This window comes from Oreochromis niloticus, linkage group LG7 (assembly GCF_001858045.2).
Source record: "Oreochromis niloticus isolate F11D_XX linkage group LG7, O_niloticus_UMD_NMBU, whole genome shotgun sequence".
Lineage (NCBI taxonomy): Eukaryota > Metazoa > Chordata > Actinopteri > Cichliformes > Cichlidae > Oreochromis > Oreochromis niloticus.
This window is the reverse complement of record NC_031972.2, coordinates 59,447,966-59,461,926: the sequence shown is the minus strand read 5'-3', so window position 1 is coordinate 59,461,926 and position 13,961 is coordinate 59,447,966. Positions and strand designations below refer to the sequence as shown.

General features: G+C 40.5%; 1 protein-coding gene across 1 annotated transcript in view; it reads right to left on the bottom strand.

Annotated features, from left to right (window-relative positions):
- mrpl23 (mitochondrial ribosomal protein L23) overlaps positions 1 to 13,961 on the bottom strand; it is a 47,796-nt gene that overhangs the window by 25,342 nt on the left and 8,493 nt on the right. Inside the window, exon 3 of the mRNA XM_003440546.5 lies at positions 4,637 to 4,719. Within this exon, the coding sequence (XP_003440594.1) occupies positions 4,637 to 4,719 (83 nt within the window). The remainder of the gene's footprint in view (positions 1 to 4,636; positions 4,720 to 13,961) is intronic.

The following is a 13,961-nucleotide window of genomic DNA, read 5'->3' as shown; positions in this document are numbered from 1 at the left end:
AAAAACGAAGAAAGGGTTATCTTCTTTTCATAGTGGCTAAAAGCCAAAGTTATAATTGAAAATGTGTGGAAAAGGACAAACCAATCTTGTTTACCATGTAGTGCTGGTTAACCTCTTTCACAGCTGCAGGTGATGATGACATCACCCTCATTCCTTTCAGACCTCTCTGGGTTTGAAAGCCAGGGAGCCGGGGAACTGCTGAGTGCGTGCATGTGTAGGGATACCACATGTGTGTGGAGGCAGGCTAGGGACTTAACTTCAAATAAATCAGAGAGATTTTTTGAGGCCCTAGATATAGGTATACACATCTTTACATTACAACAAAAACTACAATGATGATGGATACTAACCAGAGCATCAAATGGTCCATTTCTCCCATAGAACTCTAATCTCAATAAGACCCTAGTGGTCAAGTCAACAGGCCCTCTGAGTAACTGCCATTTCCATGGGAACAGTTTATGACATTCAAAAACAAGGGAAACATTCCCCTATAGTGAGTCATTCGTGAGTGTGTGTCCATGCCTATGTGTGTGTGGTACGTGTAGCTAGTAATCACTAGCCAGGCAGCCCACTGCTCAGGGAAAGCCCTGAGCAGGGTTGTAAAACACACCCCACCACCACCTCCACCACGCTGGCTAAGTGGAGGCCCCTGAGTGGGTGGGAGATGAAGGTAAAAAAAAGTGTGTGTGTGTGTGTTTGTCATGAGGTTGCTGAGGAAATCCACAGGGAAATGCTACAACCTTTGAAATAGCAAGGTACAACCGAAACATCTTTGAAAACCCACAAACAAGTGCATAATACCTCGAAAAGATATAAAAGAAAGTATATTTCCCTTGGTTTCCTTTCCCAACGTATACAGACAGACCTTTCATACAACACTCGCAAACGCAAGCACAATTCCTCCCTCTTTGAGATTGCGGTTTGGCAGCCAGCTATCACGTTACAAATCCCAGACCAGAGGAGTAACCATGGCAACTCCTTCCAAAATACCCCTGCCGCATATGGAGGGAAGAAAGGGTTGTTTTGCGCCCCTTACTCTCCTCAGCTTGCTCCCGTCTTTACACTGCAAATGGAGTGGAACCCCTGACGCAGACAGGGATACCTTCTCTGACGTACCTAAGGATAACCAGGGCCCTCAGCTAGTCTTACTTCTCTGACCGACTCTATCCCCCAAAATCTCCCTTCTTTCTTTCTTCTCTACTAAGGAGCTTTTCTCTTAGCTTGTAATGACACAACTCTAATAAACAGTTCCAATTGGTTCCCCAAACTGCAGGCTAGGCTAAGCTCGGCACCTCTCTCCGCAGAAGTGGAGGGGTGTTCTCCTCTTGGACCTTCAGGGTTAGCAAAGAAGGGTCTTAGCATCTTTCCATCTTCAAGCAATTCAATTATACTTTTCCTCTGTTCCATCATGAACTTGTAGATTCCTAGAATTATACCGAGCCCCTAAATAAAAACTTAAGCCATTAACTCACCCATAAAAAGCCAATAGGATTACTAAATCAATGATAAAACTGGTTTTGGCTCTGAAATTATCCCTGACAGGGGCGCAGGACTCAGGGATTCGGGGTTGGGATGAGGAGGGGACAAAGCAGCAAGTTTATAAGTGAATAGCATGTGTTTATGTGGAGGGAGCATGGGGTGTCCTGGGACAGCTGGAGTGCTGCAGCAGCAGATCGTCAGATAAGCAGCTGTGTGTGTTAAGGAGAAAGGAGAGCCAGGCACGCTAACCACCACCGCAACTAGCCGCTGGAAAACACTCCCGCTGCTGCATGTCAGTGGAAGGCCGTCTACATTGTAAGCTTAAATTGCTAATCACCGCTAACCACTGCTGACAGTCTCCAAAAATGAACCAATTAGACTTTATGTTTCCTAAAACCCTGCTTCTGTGAACCTCAGTGCTATATAAAAAACAATTAAAACAATTCTCACAATAGAGAATTAGAATTATCATGGGGGAAAAGAACAGTAACAATATAACCTCATGTTTACAAATAATTTCCAGTAAAACCAGCACAAGTCAGAAACAGTTTTAAAAGATTTGTATTATGGTTTTTAGCTCCTTTTAAAAGTTTTGCAGACTCTGGAGGCTTTTATTGTGAATTAAATAAAAAAAAAAAAAAAATTAAACAAAAATGAATAACTGCCAAGTTAAATTTATGGATGTTTGATTAATTATTTAAAGAAATGTAGAAATGTTTAAATATTTAATAGAAATATTTTTTGCCTACCCTGTAGGACATAATGGGCTAGTACCAGCATGTCATAAGTCTGCTATGAATATGCTCAGTTATTTGAGCAATTTGGGTGAGGGGTAATCTCTGAAGAATAGCTTCCAGTGAACATCAAAATATATGGTTTTGAAATGCTTGTCCCTATTAAAAAATATGTAATTGCATTTACATAATTTAATTAAGTAAATGCATTACTTTTTAAATTTTGCAGTACTTTGGGATAACATTAAGCACTACACCAGAAAAACAAATATGGGGCTGTATAGACAGATAGCACCAGGCAGAAAGTACACAGAAGTAGTTTTGCAAGTTTCAGTAAATGCTTTGATGAAACATCCTGCTAGTTACAGACAAGACTTGTTTATACACTGCAAGGAACACTGAAAACACATAAGAACTCAATGGGAAAAATCATGTTGATATCTACACTGATATGGACTGGGTAATGTGTTAGAAACAAAAGACAACTGAACAGTTTAAGGAAAATGAAAATCAACCTAGAGAGGGCTGAATTCAAAGACACCACAAAAATCAAAAGTCATGCACCAAGACGAACCCAAGACCCACTGCACCAGCATAGAGTCTGACAATAGTTCCAAGGATTTCATCCTGATACCTAATGGCAGTCTGGGTGCTGTTGGCTGGTCTATAGGGTTCTGTGCATGCCTCCATGGATATGCCTCTCCACCACCAAATCGATCACGGTGAACAACATTAGTGGCAGGCATTCTCCATGGCTTCTGCAGACCCTTTCACATCTGTCACATATGCTCAGGGTGAATCTGCTCTGTGAAAAGAACAGGGCGCCAGTGGTAGACCTATCAGTTCTGGTATTGTATGTTCAACGCCAATCGAGCTCTACAGTGCCGGACAGTGAGCACATGGCACGCTAGAGGATGTTAGAGTCTCATGAAGTCTGATCGCTTGGTCAGACACATTCACAACAGTGGCCTGCTGAAGGTCATTTTATAGGGTTTTAACAGTGCTCACACCCTGTCCCCCTTGCACAAAAGGAGCAAATATCAGTCCTGCTGACAGGTTAAGGACTTACGGTTATGTCCAACTGTCAGAAAAGACCAGGAAGTAAAGAAATGTCAGTGACCTCCACCTGTAAAAAGATTGTTTGTTTTGGGGGTTGATTACCAACTCTCTCTAGTACTTAACTGATCAGATCAATTTCCCAGAAGTTTAACTGACTTGATGCTAAACTCTGATTAAAAACTGTTACACTGTTCAAAAAAATTAAAGTATTTTGGTATATCTTCACTGTAAGGATGAACTGTGTTTAGTGTGCAATAAGATTAGTGTACCAAGTTACGCATCGCTAGAAAAGTGTTTCATATTTAGTTTGCACATAGTGCATTACTTATATGCAAATCTTTTATGTTACTTAATTATTGCATTCGGTTTGAAATAAAAATAAAAATATTTATACCATGTATACGTGTGTGTGTGTGTGTGTGTGTGTGTGTGTGTGTGTGTGTGTGTGTGTGTGTGTGTGTGTGTGTGTGTGTGTGTGTGTGTGTATCTACCCCACTGACTCAGAACAGCTGCATTACAACTTTAGGATTTTAATTTGGATGAAATATTTGTGGCTTGGTATTGCATACCAGGAATCAAGTGTTTCACCACCCTCTCCCAATGTTTTGGACTGACTAAGTCTTTAGACGCATGCAAAGTCATGATGTTTGTATGTTTTTCCACCACTGGCATCAACTGTGTTGGTGTTGCCCATACAACATCACATTTATGATGCTCTAGTGTCATTATGGAAACTGATTAAAATGCCAGAAGGGAAAAGAAAGCCAAGTATAAACTCAAAATAAATACTTTATTCATCCGAAAAGACTGGGAAATGACTGAGTTACAGCACCAAGCACTTGAAAAACAACTTAGCTCAATAAAAAAATACAATAACACAGAAGAAAATAGCTCATAAAGGTAAATAATTACATTAAATGATGAGTGTAATTAAATGGTTTAATAAATAAAGTGAATAAATATGACATGAATATAAAAAATAAAAAAGATTTCAGTACATATACATATAAAGAAAGTGCCCATTTTAGCGCTATAGTACTTGAGGCTCAATCACAAAATTAAAAGAACATCCCAATTAAAAAACTTTTTTCCCATTTTAATTAGCTGTCATGGCCGCATTTAGCAGAAGAAAAAAAGAAGATTACAATGAAGATGAAAATAAGAAAGAGTAGAAACACTAAAAAAACGTTTGTGCTTGTATCCCATTTCGAGCTGAGCCAACACACTTTCATCCCAAACAACAAAAACAAAGAGATAAGGCCAACCCTGACTATAACATATTTTGCGAAACAGTACAATCACTCCAAATTCTGAAAAAGTTACAGGCCCTCTGTGCTCGAGTACAAAGAAATGAGAAGACTCACCAAACTGTATCCTGGTGCGGACAACTCCAACAGGTACATTATAGATCTTCTCCAAGTAGTTCTTTACATCGTACTTGGTCATTCTGTCCAGATATACCCAGAAAAACAGAAAACAGAACAGGGGTTATGGAGGCTTCCAAGAATAAGGCGTTGCATATGATAAGGATTAATCTGGATGTGTGTTTGGAGAAACAACAGGCCAAGAGAAAATCTTTGAGGTTGAAGTCCAGCCCTTGCAGGGTTACATACTGGATCACTGTTGATCATATAATGCCACATTCACTTAACTGACACCTACACAGAAATGATGCAGCTCATTTCCACATTGCATTCCCATAAACTTTGTTGTTATATTATCCACTGTAACGGACAGGACACTCCCGTACAAACCCATATTCAGCTTTTATTCTATGGACCGTAAAGTGGAGAGGAGAAATGTGAGTGTCAGTGCTCATCCAATTAGCTGTCTGCAAGTATTGATCGCGTCCTGTGAAACCCTACACAGGAAGTAAGCCTGGCACCAACTGATCCGGCAGGCCAGCCTAGCTAAAGCTAGCCTGCTGGGCAGCATTTGAAGCAGATTCCTCTGACTAGGGAAAGAAAGGCTTTTAACTGCTAATCAATCAAGCCAATTGAATTAGCCTGGTAGAAAGCACTTCCCAAATGCGTCTGACAAAGTGCTTAATAGCGACGCTGTGGTCTGACATGAGTGCCTCGGATATGGCATCTTCTATCACCTCATACGTTTCTTTAATAGAACAGGATAATGTAATATTCACGGTTTTTCCAAGGTGACGGCCCGATACCTTGAGTTGTTGTAACAATATTAGTTGAGGCAAACATTTGCATGAGAAAACCCCATCTGTGAACACAAAGACTCTTTGTACTTAAGAGTGATGTAATATATGTTCACATGCTGTACAAACAATTGCCTTTTCCCCCTATAATAGACTAAAGTTTGGCAAACCTGACACTGGTACAGAACTAAAACCCTTCTCTTTGACCTTTCTAAGATTTGTGCATTGAGGCCTTGCTCTTTTTGATACTTGAATAAGTATTTCCACATTCCATTCCACCATTTAATCAAACCATATGGCTTGATATGGTGACTTTTGACCATCACAGGGTTTCCACTAAACATCAACTTCAGACAGTTGCCTAGCTATGAAAAGTGAGAATCAACTTGACAGTGAGTTTCATCCTCTCAACATTCACTCGTGGTCCTGGTCCACTAGGGGGATTGGTGTGAAGAGGCTTCTACTTCACTGTGACAAAAAAGGATCTTGTTGAGAGCACTTCTAGATGCATTTGTCTCCACTGTCAAGAGGAAAGAGATGTGGCATGCAAATCTGTCTTCTGCTCCATTTACGCTCCCCCCCACGCCATAACTACCGTCTCACAGTGTGTGTGCCAGAGGGCAGTGAAGCAGAGCGAAGTGACCAGGGGTACGTCAGATCAAGAGGGGAAGAAAGACTGATTACACAGTCGGTTTTTCCTAGAAAGCAGTTGCGCGGAACTGGAAGAGAAGAAAGTGGCTTAGAGGCCGCTGAGGTCTCTTCTGGATCATTAGCACAGTGAACTGATCCTGATTAATGAGGAGAATATTTCTAAATCCCAACTGCTTTTACAACTCAAATTATCCAGCCACCACAAACACAGCAATGGCATCCATCATAGAAAAAAACAAAAAAACAAAAAACGTTCTATTACCAGGTTATATAAATTTCTGTTTTTTGGGGGTAGAGGTAATGTTTCTGCTGCTGGATACAACAGCTTCTAGCATATATGTACAATGCGAGATTCATGTTTGTATTATGTTATATACTTGGCAACAATTGTCTTCCAAACTAAAACCGTTTCCAAAAAAGTTGTGATACATGTAAAATGGAAACATTAAAAAAAAAAAGCAATGACTCAAAAATCATTCAAAGCCAATATTTAATTAAAACTAGTGCAAAGACAACATGTAAAATCATGAAACGGTGGATATTTTTTCTTTTTACACACTTCCATTTCTTTTTTTTATAATCACATCTAATTTGACCTGAGTTGCTTTGTGTGTTGCAACACCTTTCGCTAACTGTAACCATTAAAAAGACAAATTGCTGTAAAAACTGAACACAAAGGGTTGTCCCATCATGTGTTTGGGCCATCCGTTATTATTTTTTTCTGTTTTTGCTTCTTGAAGCCCAAAATGCTTTAGCCAGCCATGTCAGAAAAGAGCAAATGAACAGTCATATGATACAGAGGCTGAACCAAAATTGAAACCGAAGCTCGCTATGAAACAGCCATAGTAAAGTAATGAGGGTACCTGTAGCTCTTGACTGATCGGCAAAAATGCGACATATCTAGCTCCAACGTGAGTTTGTTTATTTGACATTACTCAAATAAACAAACAAACAAAAAAAACTGTTATCCAAGTTTTTGGCACTCATTTATAACCACAAGCAGACAAAAACTGATAAAGTTGTGTTTTTTCTCTTCAATATGTATTGTGTGGAGTTAACTGATAAATAATCTTCATGGCATTACTTGTATGTTTAACTGCTTTGCATTTTTATACAGTACTCTATATTCATACACGCAGACACTTGACTCAGGTCACAGGAAAAACAGCCATCTCATGTAACCCCTGTCAATACATAACTCCCATCTCAGCTACAAACCAGGATCCAATCTGAAAGAAAGCCTTGGGCTGAAAGCTGAGGAGAAAATGTCAAGTTAAGTGTGCACATAAACAAGGCTAAACTTAGACAAAGGGCGTGGCGTCTCCAGCAGCGATGCAGGCAGCATCTGATCATCATCCCAGTATAAACACCCATCTGACTTCACAAGCTAACCTTTCGCACTTCTGCCTCTCAGGAAGAATGAAAACCTGTCTCCAGCAACTGCTAAGGCTAACGGCATCGTTCCTCAGCAACTGGTATATATTTATACGCAAACACTCAAGCGACAAAGATTCCTCAGCCAAGATGATGAAAGAACTCCAAACACAAAACCTAGAAGGGCATCAGATGACGCAGACGATGGATTAGGTTCAATTATGGTCCGTTGTTGCCAAGCAGGTTTAATTCAGGAACACTAGCTTCATTGTCAGAAAACAGTTTAAAAAGTTATATTGTTCTGCATTGTTAAAGGGGGGGTGTAAAGGGAGACAAGAGACCTTGATCTAATATCATGCAGTGTTAAAGAAAAAAGGGCTGGAAGCAGGATGACATAAACGAGGTGAAGCTTTTGAAGCTTTTGCTCTGTCTGGCTGTGATATGGTTGTTTATGTGCGACAATAAAGCAGATTCATCAATCTGCAGATTAACCTACTTGCAGTTGCTTTCAAATGTAATCTCTCACTTGCAAAGAATCTACAAGCTTCTGGATTGTTCCTATTCTGAAGTGTGGGCTAACTCGCATGGAGCCAAGAAGATTATCAGTATCACATCCATTAGTTTTAGGTAGTCCATTTACACCTGTGCTCTGAAAGCATGAAAGAAGTAGGTGAAAGGACACATTTGAAAAAGAGCAAGAGGTGGCTTTGACAGTGTATGACCATACTGAAATTTCTCAGACTAGTGCCACTACCAAAGACATAGGTGATGTCCCTGATATACATAAAGACTTTTATTGCCACACACTAGCAATGAATTCTAGAAGTTGATAAATTCCTTCTAATTGCTAAAGAAAACAAAATAATCATGTCCTAATAATAATAATAATAATAATAATAATAATACATTTTATTTGAAAGCGCCTTTCAAAACACTCAAGGTCCTAGAGCTATAGGAAGCCTACTATGAAACCATGACACTCCCAGTGCGATACCGGCTGAGGAATGAATGTCTGTCAACTGCAAATAAAGTAGGGCTGGGCGATATATCGAGTTTTTTAAAAATCTCTCTATATTTTTATACGAGATATAAGATGTGACAATATCCTTTATATCAATATAGTCTGTGTTACGTTATAATTATAGTTGTGGAGCCACAAGTTTGCCTCTCTTTCGTCCACTTTTGTCTTTACGCAACATTACTCAACCTCGCCTCTCTCCTTCACCAAACACAATTCCCCCTTCTCCCTCATCGCTTCACCTGCAGGCAGTGACAAGATGGACATGGCAAAGTTACTGGGCATTGCCCCGTGCGTGGGGCTGGACGGCGTCAACGTGTTAACGAGCTAACCACGCTAACGCCATGCAGCCCAGAGGGGCTGCACAGCCTAAAATCCGTTAATTCTCTCAAAAGTTGACTGCGCGCCTTTTGTATGAATTCTGGTTGTGCTTGATGACCACGAACCGATTTTATGTGATACACAGCGCTCAGCAATCTGTCAAAAAATGTTTTAGTACGACTTTGGTAAGCTACGGAGCTGCACCGCTTGATGGATTGTCGGAGCATTACGGCTACCGAGGAGCCTTGCGGAGTAATACGTACTGTGCTTCAACGTAATATTACCGTACTGTGTGTATATAAGGACCATAAATGGCACCTGTTCAGAGACACGGTTATGCAGCTGATTTCAAACTCCAGGCTGTCAGTTACATAGTAGAAGTTGGGAATAGAGCAGCTGTGAAATCTGTCTCTTTGTTATTATGCTCAGCGTCTTCTAGTTTAAATTTTGACTGCACAATTGTGAGCTTTTTGTTATGCACAAAACAACAGTTTTATTTTATTTATGGAGCATTATTATTTAATAAATGCTCATAATTTATTTTTGAGTAGTTTTTTCATGTACATCTATGCTGTATGTTAATAAAAGTACCTGTGTGACATCTGGGACACAGCTTTGACTAACGGTGTGTTCACACCGAACGCTATAGAGGCGGCCAGAGCGTCAGGTTTACATGTAAAGTCAATGGAAAGAGCGCGATGACACGCGATTGCGCGTCCAGCGAAAATTCGGAGGCAGATTTGCGTCGCGAAAACGCCAAAACGCCTGAAACGCGCGTCAGTGTAGCGCGTGGGGCGCGTTTGACTCGCGAAAAAAACCACGCGCGTGAATTTTTGTGTTGCATTTTGTGCATACGCGTGTTTCGCCTCTACCGCTCGAGTTGGAAAATCTGAACTCCAGCGTCAAATCGCGCCGCGACAACCAATCAGGAGCCTGGTGACGTGGCTGTGACCTAGGTCAAAGGGGCAGATCCAGCCAAAGCCCTTCATTCTTTAATGGAGGGAAGGCTAATCAACGCCGTAGCAAACAACCCGGAGCTGTACGACACCAGCTGCTTTGTATACCGAGACAGGAATATAAAGGACCGAGCTTGGAGGAAGAAATGTGAAGAGATCGGGCAACCTGGTAAGTTCATTAATTTCTCGTTTTACATTTTTCACTGACCCGGGGAAGCCGCACAAAAGCTAGCAAGCCACCGCTATTTTCCCACTGATGTACAAATACCGTTCTGCTTTTATGCATGTTGTCATATAGGAATATATTTTGTTTATTAATAAACAGCACACAGTGGTCCCGCTCATCCGTCACTGCCTCGCTTTTTCGCTGATTTCTTTTCTTTTTTTTTTTTTTTTTTTTTTTTTTTTTTGCACAGTACAGCATTGCATTCTGCAGCCTGATTGACAAATCTCCTCCGTGTCGTGTCTCCTGCGCTTGTCAAATTTATCATGTTTTGTTTTGATAACCATCACATCCAATAGATAAAACAGCACAAAAACACCCATAACTATGACCCTCATTCGGAAATAGACACCTGCACCGCGAGGGAAAAAGGCGCACGAAAGTGGCAGGCAGATGAAGACAAAACACGGCATAATACTTTTACGTTTTGCAATCTACAAAGGTTTGCACTTTGAGAATCAACTTGTGAGAACTGTGACTAATGTTCATGTGTGGGGGGGAAAAAGTGTATAAAGTGCATGGCGAGGGGCTAGTTATTCTGACAACCCCTGCTGCAATAAATGAGGGACCACTGTATATCCTTTCTCTATGATTATTGTATTCAACCTGTTAACATTTAATATTGTCTTGATAGAACCAACTGATTCTGCAGCAGAGCATCCCCTGTTGCTTCTCCTTGCTCCCCAGTCCCTGAGCTCCTGCTGCTGCACCCACAGGTATGCAATTGTAGCATCAGATGTACAGCAAGCACTGATAGCTTTTTACTCAGTGGGATTCCCTTGTGGTCACCTTTACTAAATATCTACAACCAATCTGATTATATCCTGTTTTTTTTGTTTTGGTTTTTTTTTTTCAATGTTGAAATGAAAATCTAGTAGCAGCCTTCTCATTTCTTTGTGTATTGTGCTGTTTTACAGGCCCAGAGAGGAGGACAGCTCCGAGGCAGATGAGGGACTGGTCCCAGGACGGTCCATCGGTGGTGGAGCTGGCCATCCTGGTGTCCCTGAAGAGGCCACGCCAGTCTCCAATGGCGCATTTCCTCCTCAGCCTTGTTCCTGCTCTGGAGAGCAGCTGGGTCCTTTTTATTCCTGTCTCTCTGTAAATACTTATATTTTATATATTTATGTTTAATGTTTTTCTGTTTGAGAATTTTAATATTATTTCAAATAAATTTTTATAATGACTCTACTACACAGCAAATGTTGGCACACGACTTGACACATGTAGAATTTATTTCATATTATACTAATGACAGAATATACTAATACAGTGGGATGCAAAAGTTTGGGCAACCTTGTTAATAGCCATTATTAATAGCCATTATTTTCCTGTATAAATCGTTGGTTGTTACAATAAAAAATGTCAGTTAAATATATCATACAGGAGAGACACACACAGTGATTTTTGTGTTAAATGTGATAAATCAAGCAGGTGCATAAATTTGGGCACCACAAAAAAAGAAATGGAATAAATATTTAGTGTATATCAATGTGTGTGTCTCCTATGTGATATATGGGGTGCCTTTGTCTGGACGTGCTTCCCATCCAGAGCTCCACAGCAGAGAGGGAAGTTCCAGCGCTCCTGGAATCCCTCTGTGATGGACCGCCAGTCTCCAGGTGAAGGCACAGCCATGAAGTCGCCCACTAGACTGTCCCAGATGGCCGTCGCTACCTGGGGGGTGATCTGGCACACTGTGGACACACCGACTCTGAAACTGAACGCGATGGTCCTGAAGGAGTCCCCGGTGGCAAGGAACCTGGACAAAATTGTTCAAAATTAGTATTATGTGTACTGCAGTTACAAAATACATTATTCAAATTCCAAAATACTTTTGTGATGTCAGATTTAAATTACAAAACATAAATCTTACATAAAACATTTTGTAATTATAAGGATAATTACATAACATATATTAGATATAATATAAAACAGTCAGTTGTGTTTTGTTTTAACTTTACCATATCATAATTTGATTGGTAGCAACTTTTACCACTACAGTGAGCCAATCACTCATAATTCCTAGACATGTCAATCAGGTAGGAATGAAGTAAGACATTAATAGAAATAAAGAGTTGTATGTTGACATGTAGCCCTTTCCTTGCTTAAATCATTGTTAATATTTTTGAAAAATTAACCTGTGATAAGACATAGCTTATCAAGATAGAATATGCTAGATAGAACCATATAACTAAAGATGAACCAAACTGTTCACAATTTTATCTAGCTCTCAGTTTAAAGAAAGGCTGCTGACCCCTGTTATAGAGTCTGACAGCTGCGGGGATTATATACAAATATTCAACTATACCAGAATTAAACCAGGTCTAAAGAAAAAAGGAGTGAGTATCACTACAAAGATTAACCCACAGTGGTCCTCATACCACAGTTTGATATCAGCAAACACCGAGAGCATACATTGATAGACACCACAGCCATGCTATCATTGCTAACACTGATAAAAGCATAAATTGAATTAAATCGGGACTTGATGAGAACTGTCGAGTATCACTAGAAATATTATAAACAGTGTCTCCATACCACAGTTTGCTATCAGTAAACACCGACGGCATTCACTGATAGCATACCACAGCCATGTTAGCAGTGTATAAACGATAGTTTAGCATATATTAGCACAGGTATCAATAAAGGACTACCGTATTAAACACTTTTACTAACCTCAGGCAGATGGACAGGCGCTCTGCAGGTGGGATTGAGCGCCTGTAGTTGGTGTCTAGGCGGGCGATTCTGGGACCGACGCGGGACAGCAGGTCCTCAAACTGGGCGAGTGAAAGACGGTGATATCGCTGAAATCGGCCGTCATCCAGGCGCTGCTCCTCGAGCAAGTGGTGAAACTCACCAAACTGCTCACGCCTCTGGAGGACCTGATGGACCCAGGTACGGCGAGGACGTCCTTAACGTCGTTGCTCTGCTCTCCACAGTAAATAGAGGAGGGAGACTCTCTCTTCAAACGCTAGCTCAACAGCTGCCATCTAGCAAAGATACCGTCTGGCACAACTTCCTCCCACATCCCTCCCACATTTCTGGTTCACGCGCGTCAAAATATGCAATTTTGACGCGCGATGGATTTTTCTTGGACATGCGTTGAGGTGCGAATGTGCACACGTCAAATTAGGGGCGTTTCGGGCGTTTTCGCTCGCGTCTATCGCGTTCGGTGTGAACACACCGTAAGAACTCTCTTTTTGTTCTTACTTTATGGCTTTAAAAAAAAAAAAAATATATCGAGATATATATCTTATATCGTCATCCAGCTAAAAAATATCAAGATATGAATTTTGGGTCATATCGCCCAGCTCTAAAATAAAGGTCCCAGGCTTGACTTGCCCTACCAATGCTGCAGTTATGTGGCTTGTCACAGGCTTTAACAGAGAACAAATGCCATGTTTAAAGTTTCACTCAACAAAAAAAAAAAAAACTCCCATGAGAACTGTTTTCCTTAATGTGTCAACACAATCTCAAGTGTGTGTGTGTGTGTGTGTGTGTGTGTGTGTGTGTGTGTGTGTGTGTGTGTGTATAAACACGCTAATGCTATAGACTGCACTCAGCACCTGACCCAAAATGACCCATAGTTTGGTGATACAAACTTTTACAGAGCCTTTATATGGTTAAAGAAAATTGTTTACTAGTTACAAATTGGGCAGGTGATTCAATGTTCTGTAATAAGCTTTGACGACCTGCTACCCAAGTTCAATTCAATGTTATTTATATAGCACCAATTCACAAAAAGAGTCCCTTCAATTCACCTTTATATTGCAGGATCATGGTGATTCATATGTCAAGTATCAAGTTCTACTATAGTACTGTGCAAAAGTCTTAAGCCAGCATTTCTTTATATTTTGTTTCCGAGCATCTTGGAGTTTCCAGGCTTTCTCAAAGTCTTTCAAACCGCTTTTCTGAACATTGGCTGCGTTTTCACTCATTTTTAGTCCAGTACTTTATTTTTTCAGAGTTGTTTGTTAAACTACTTAAT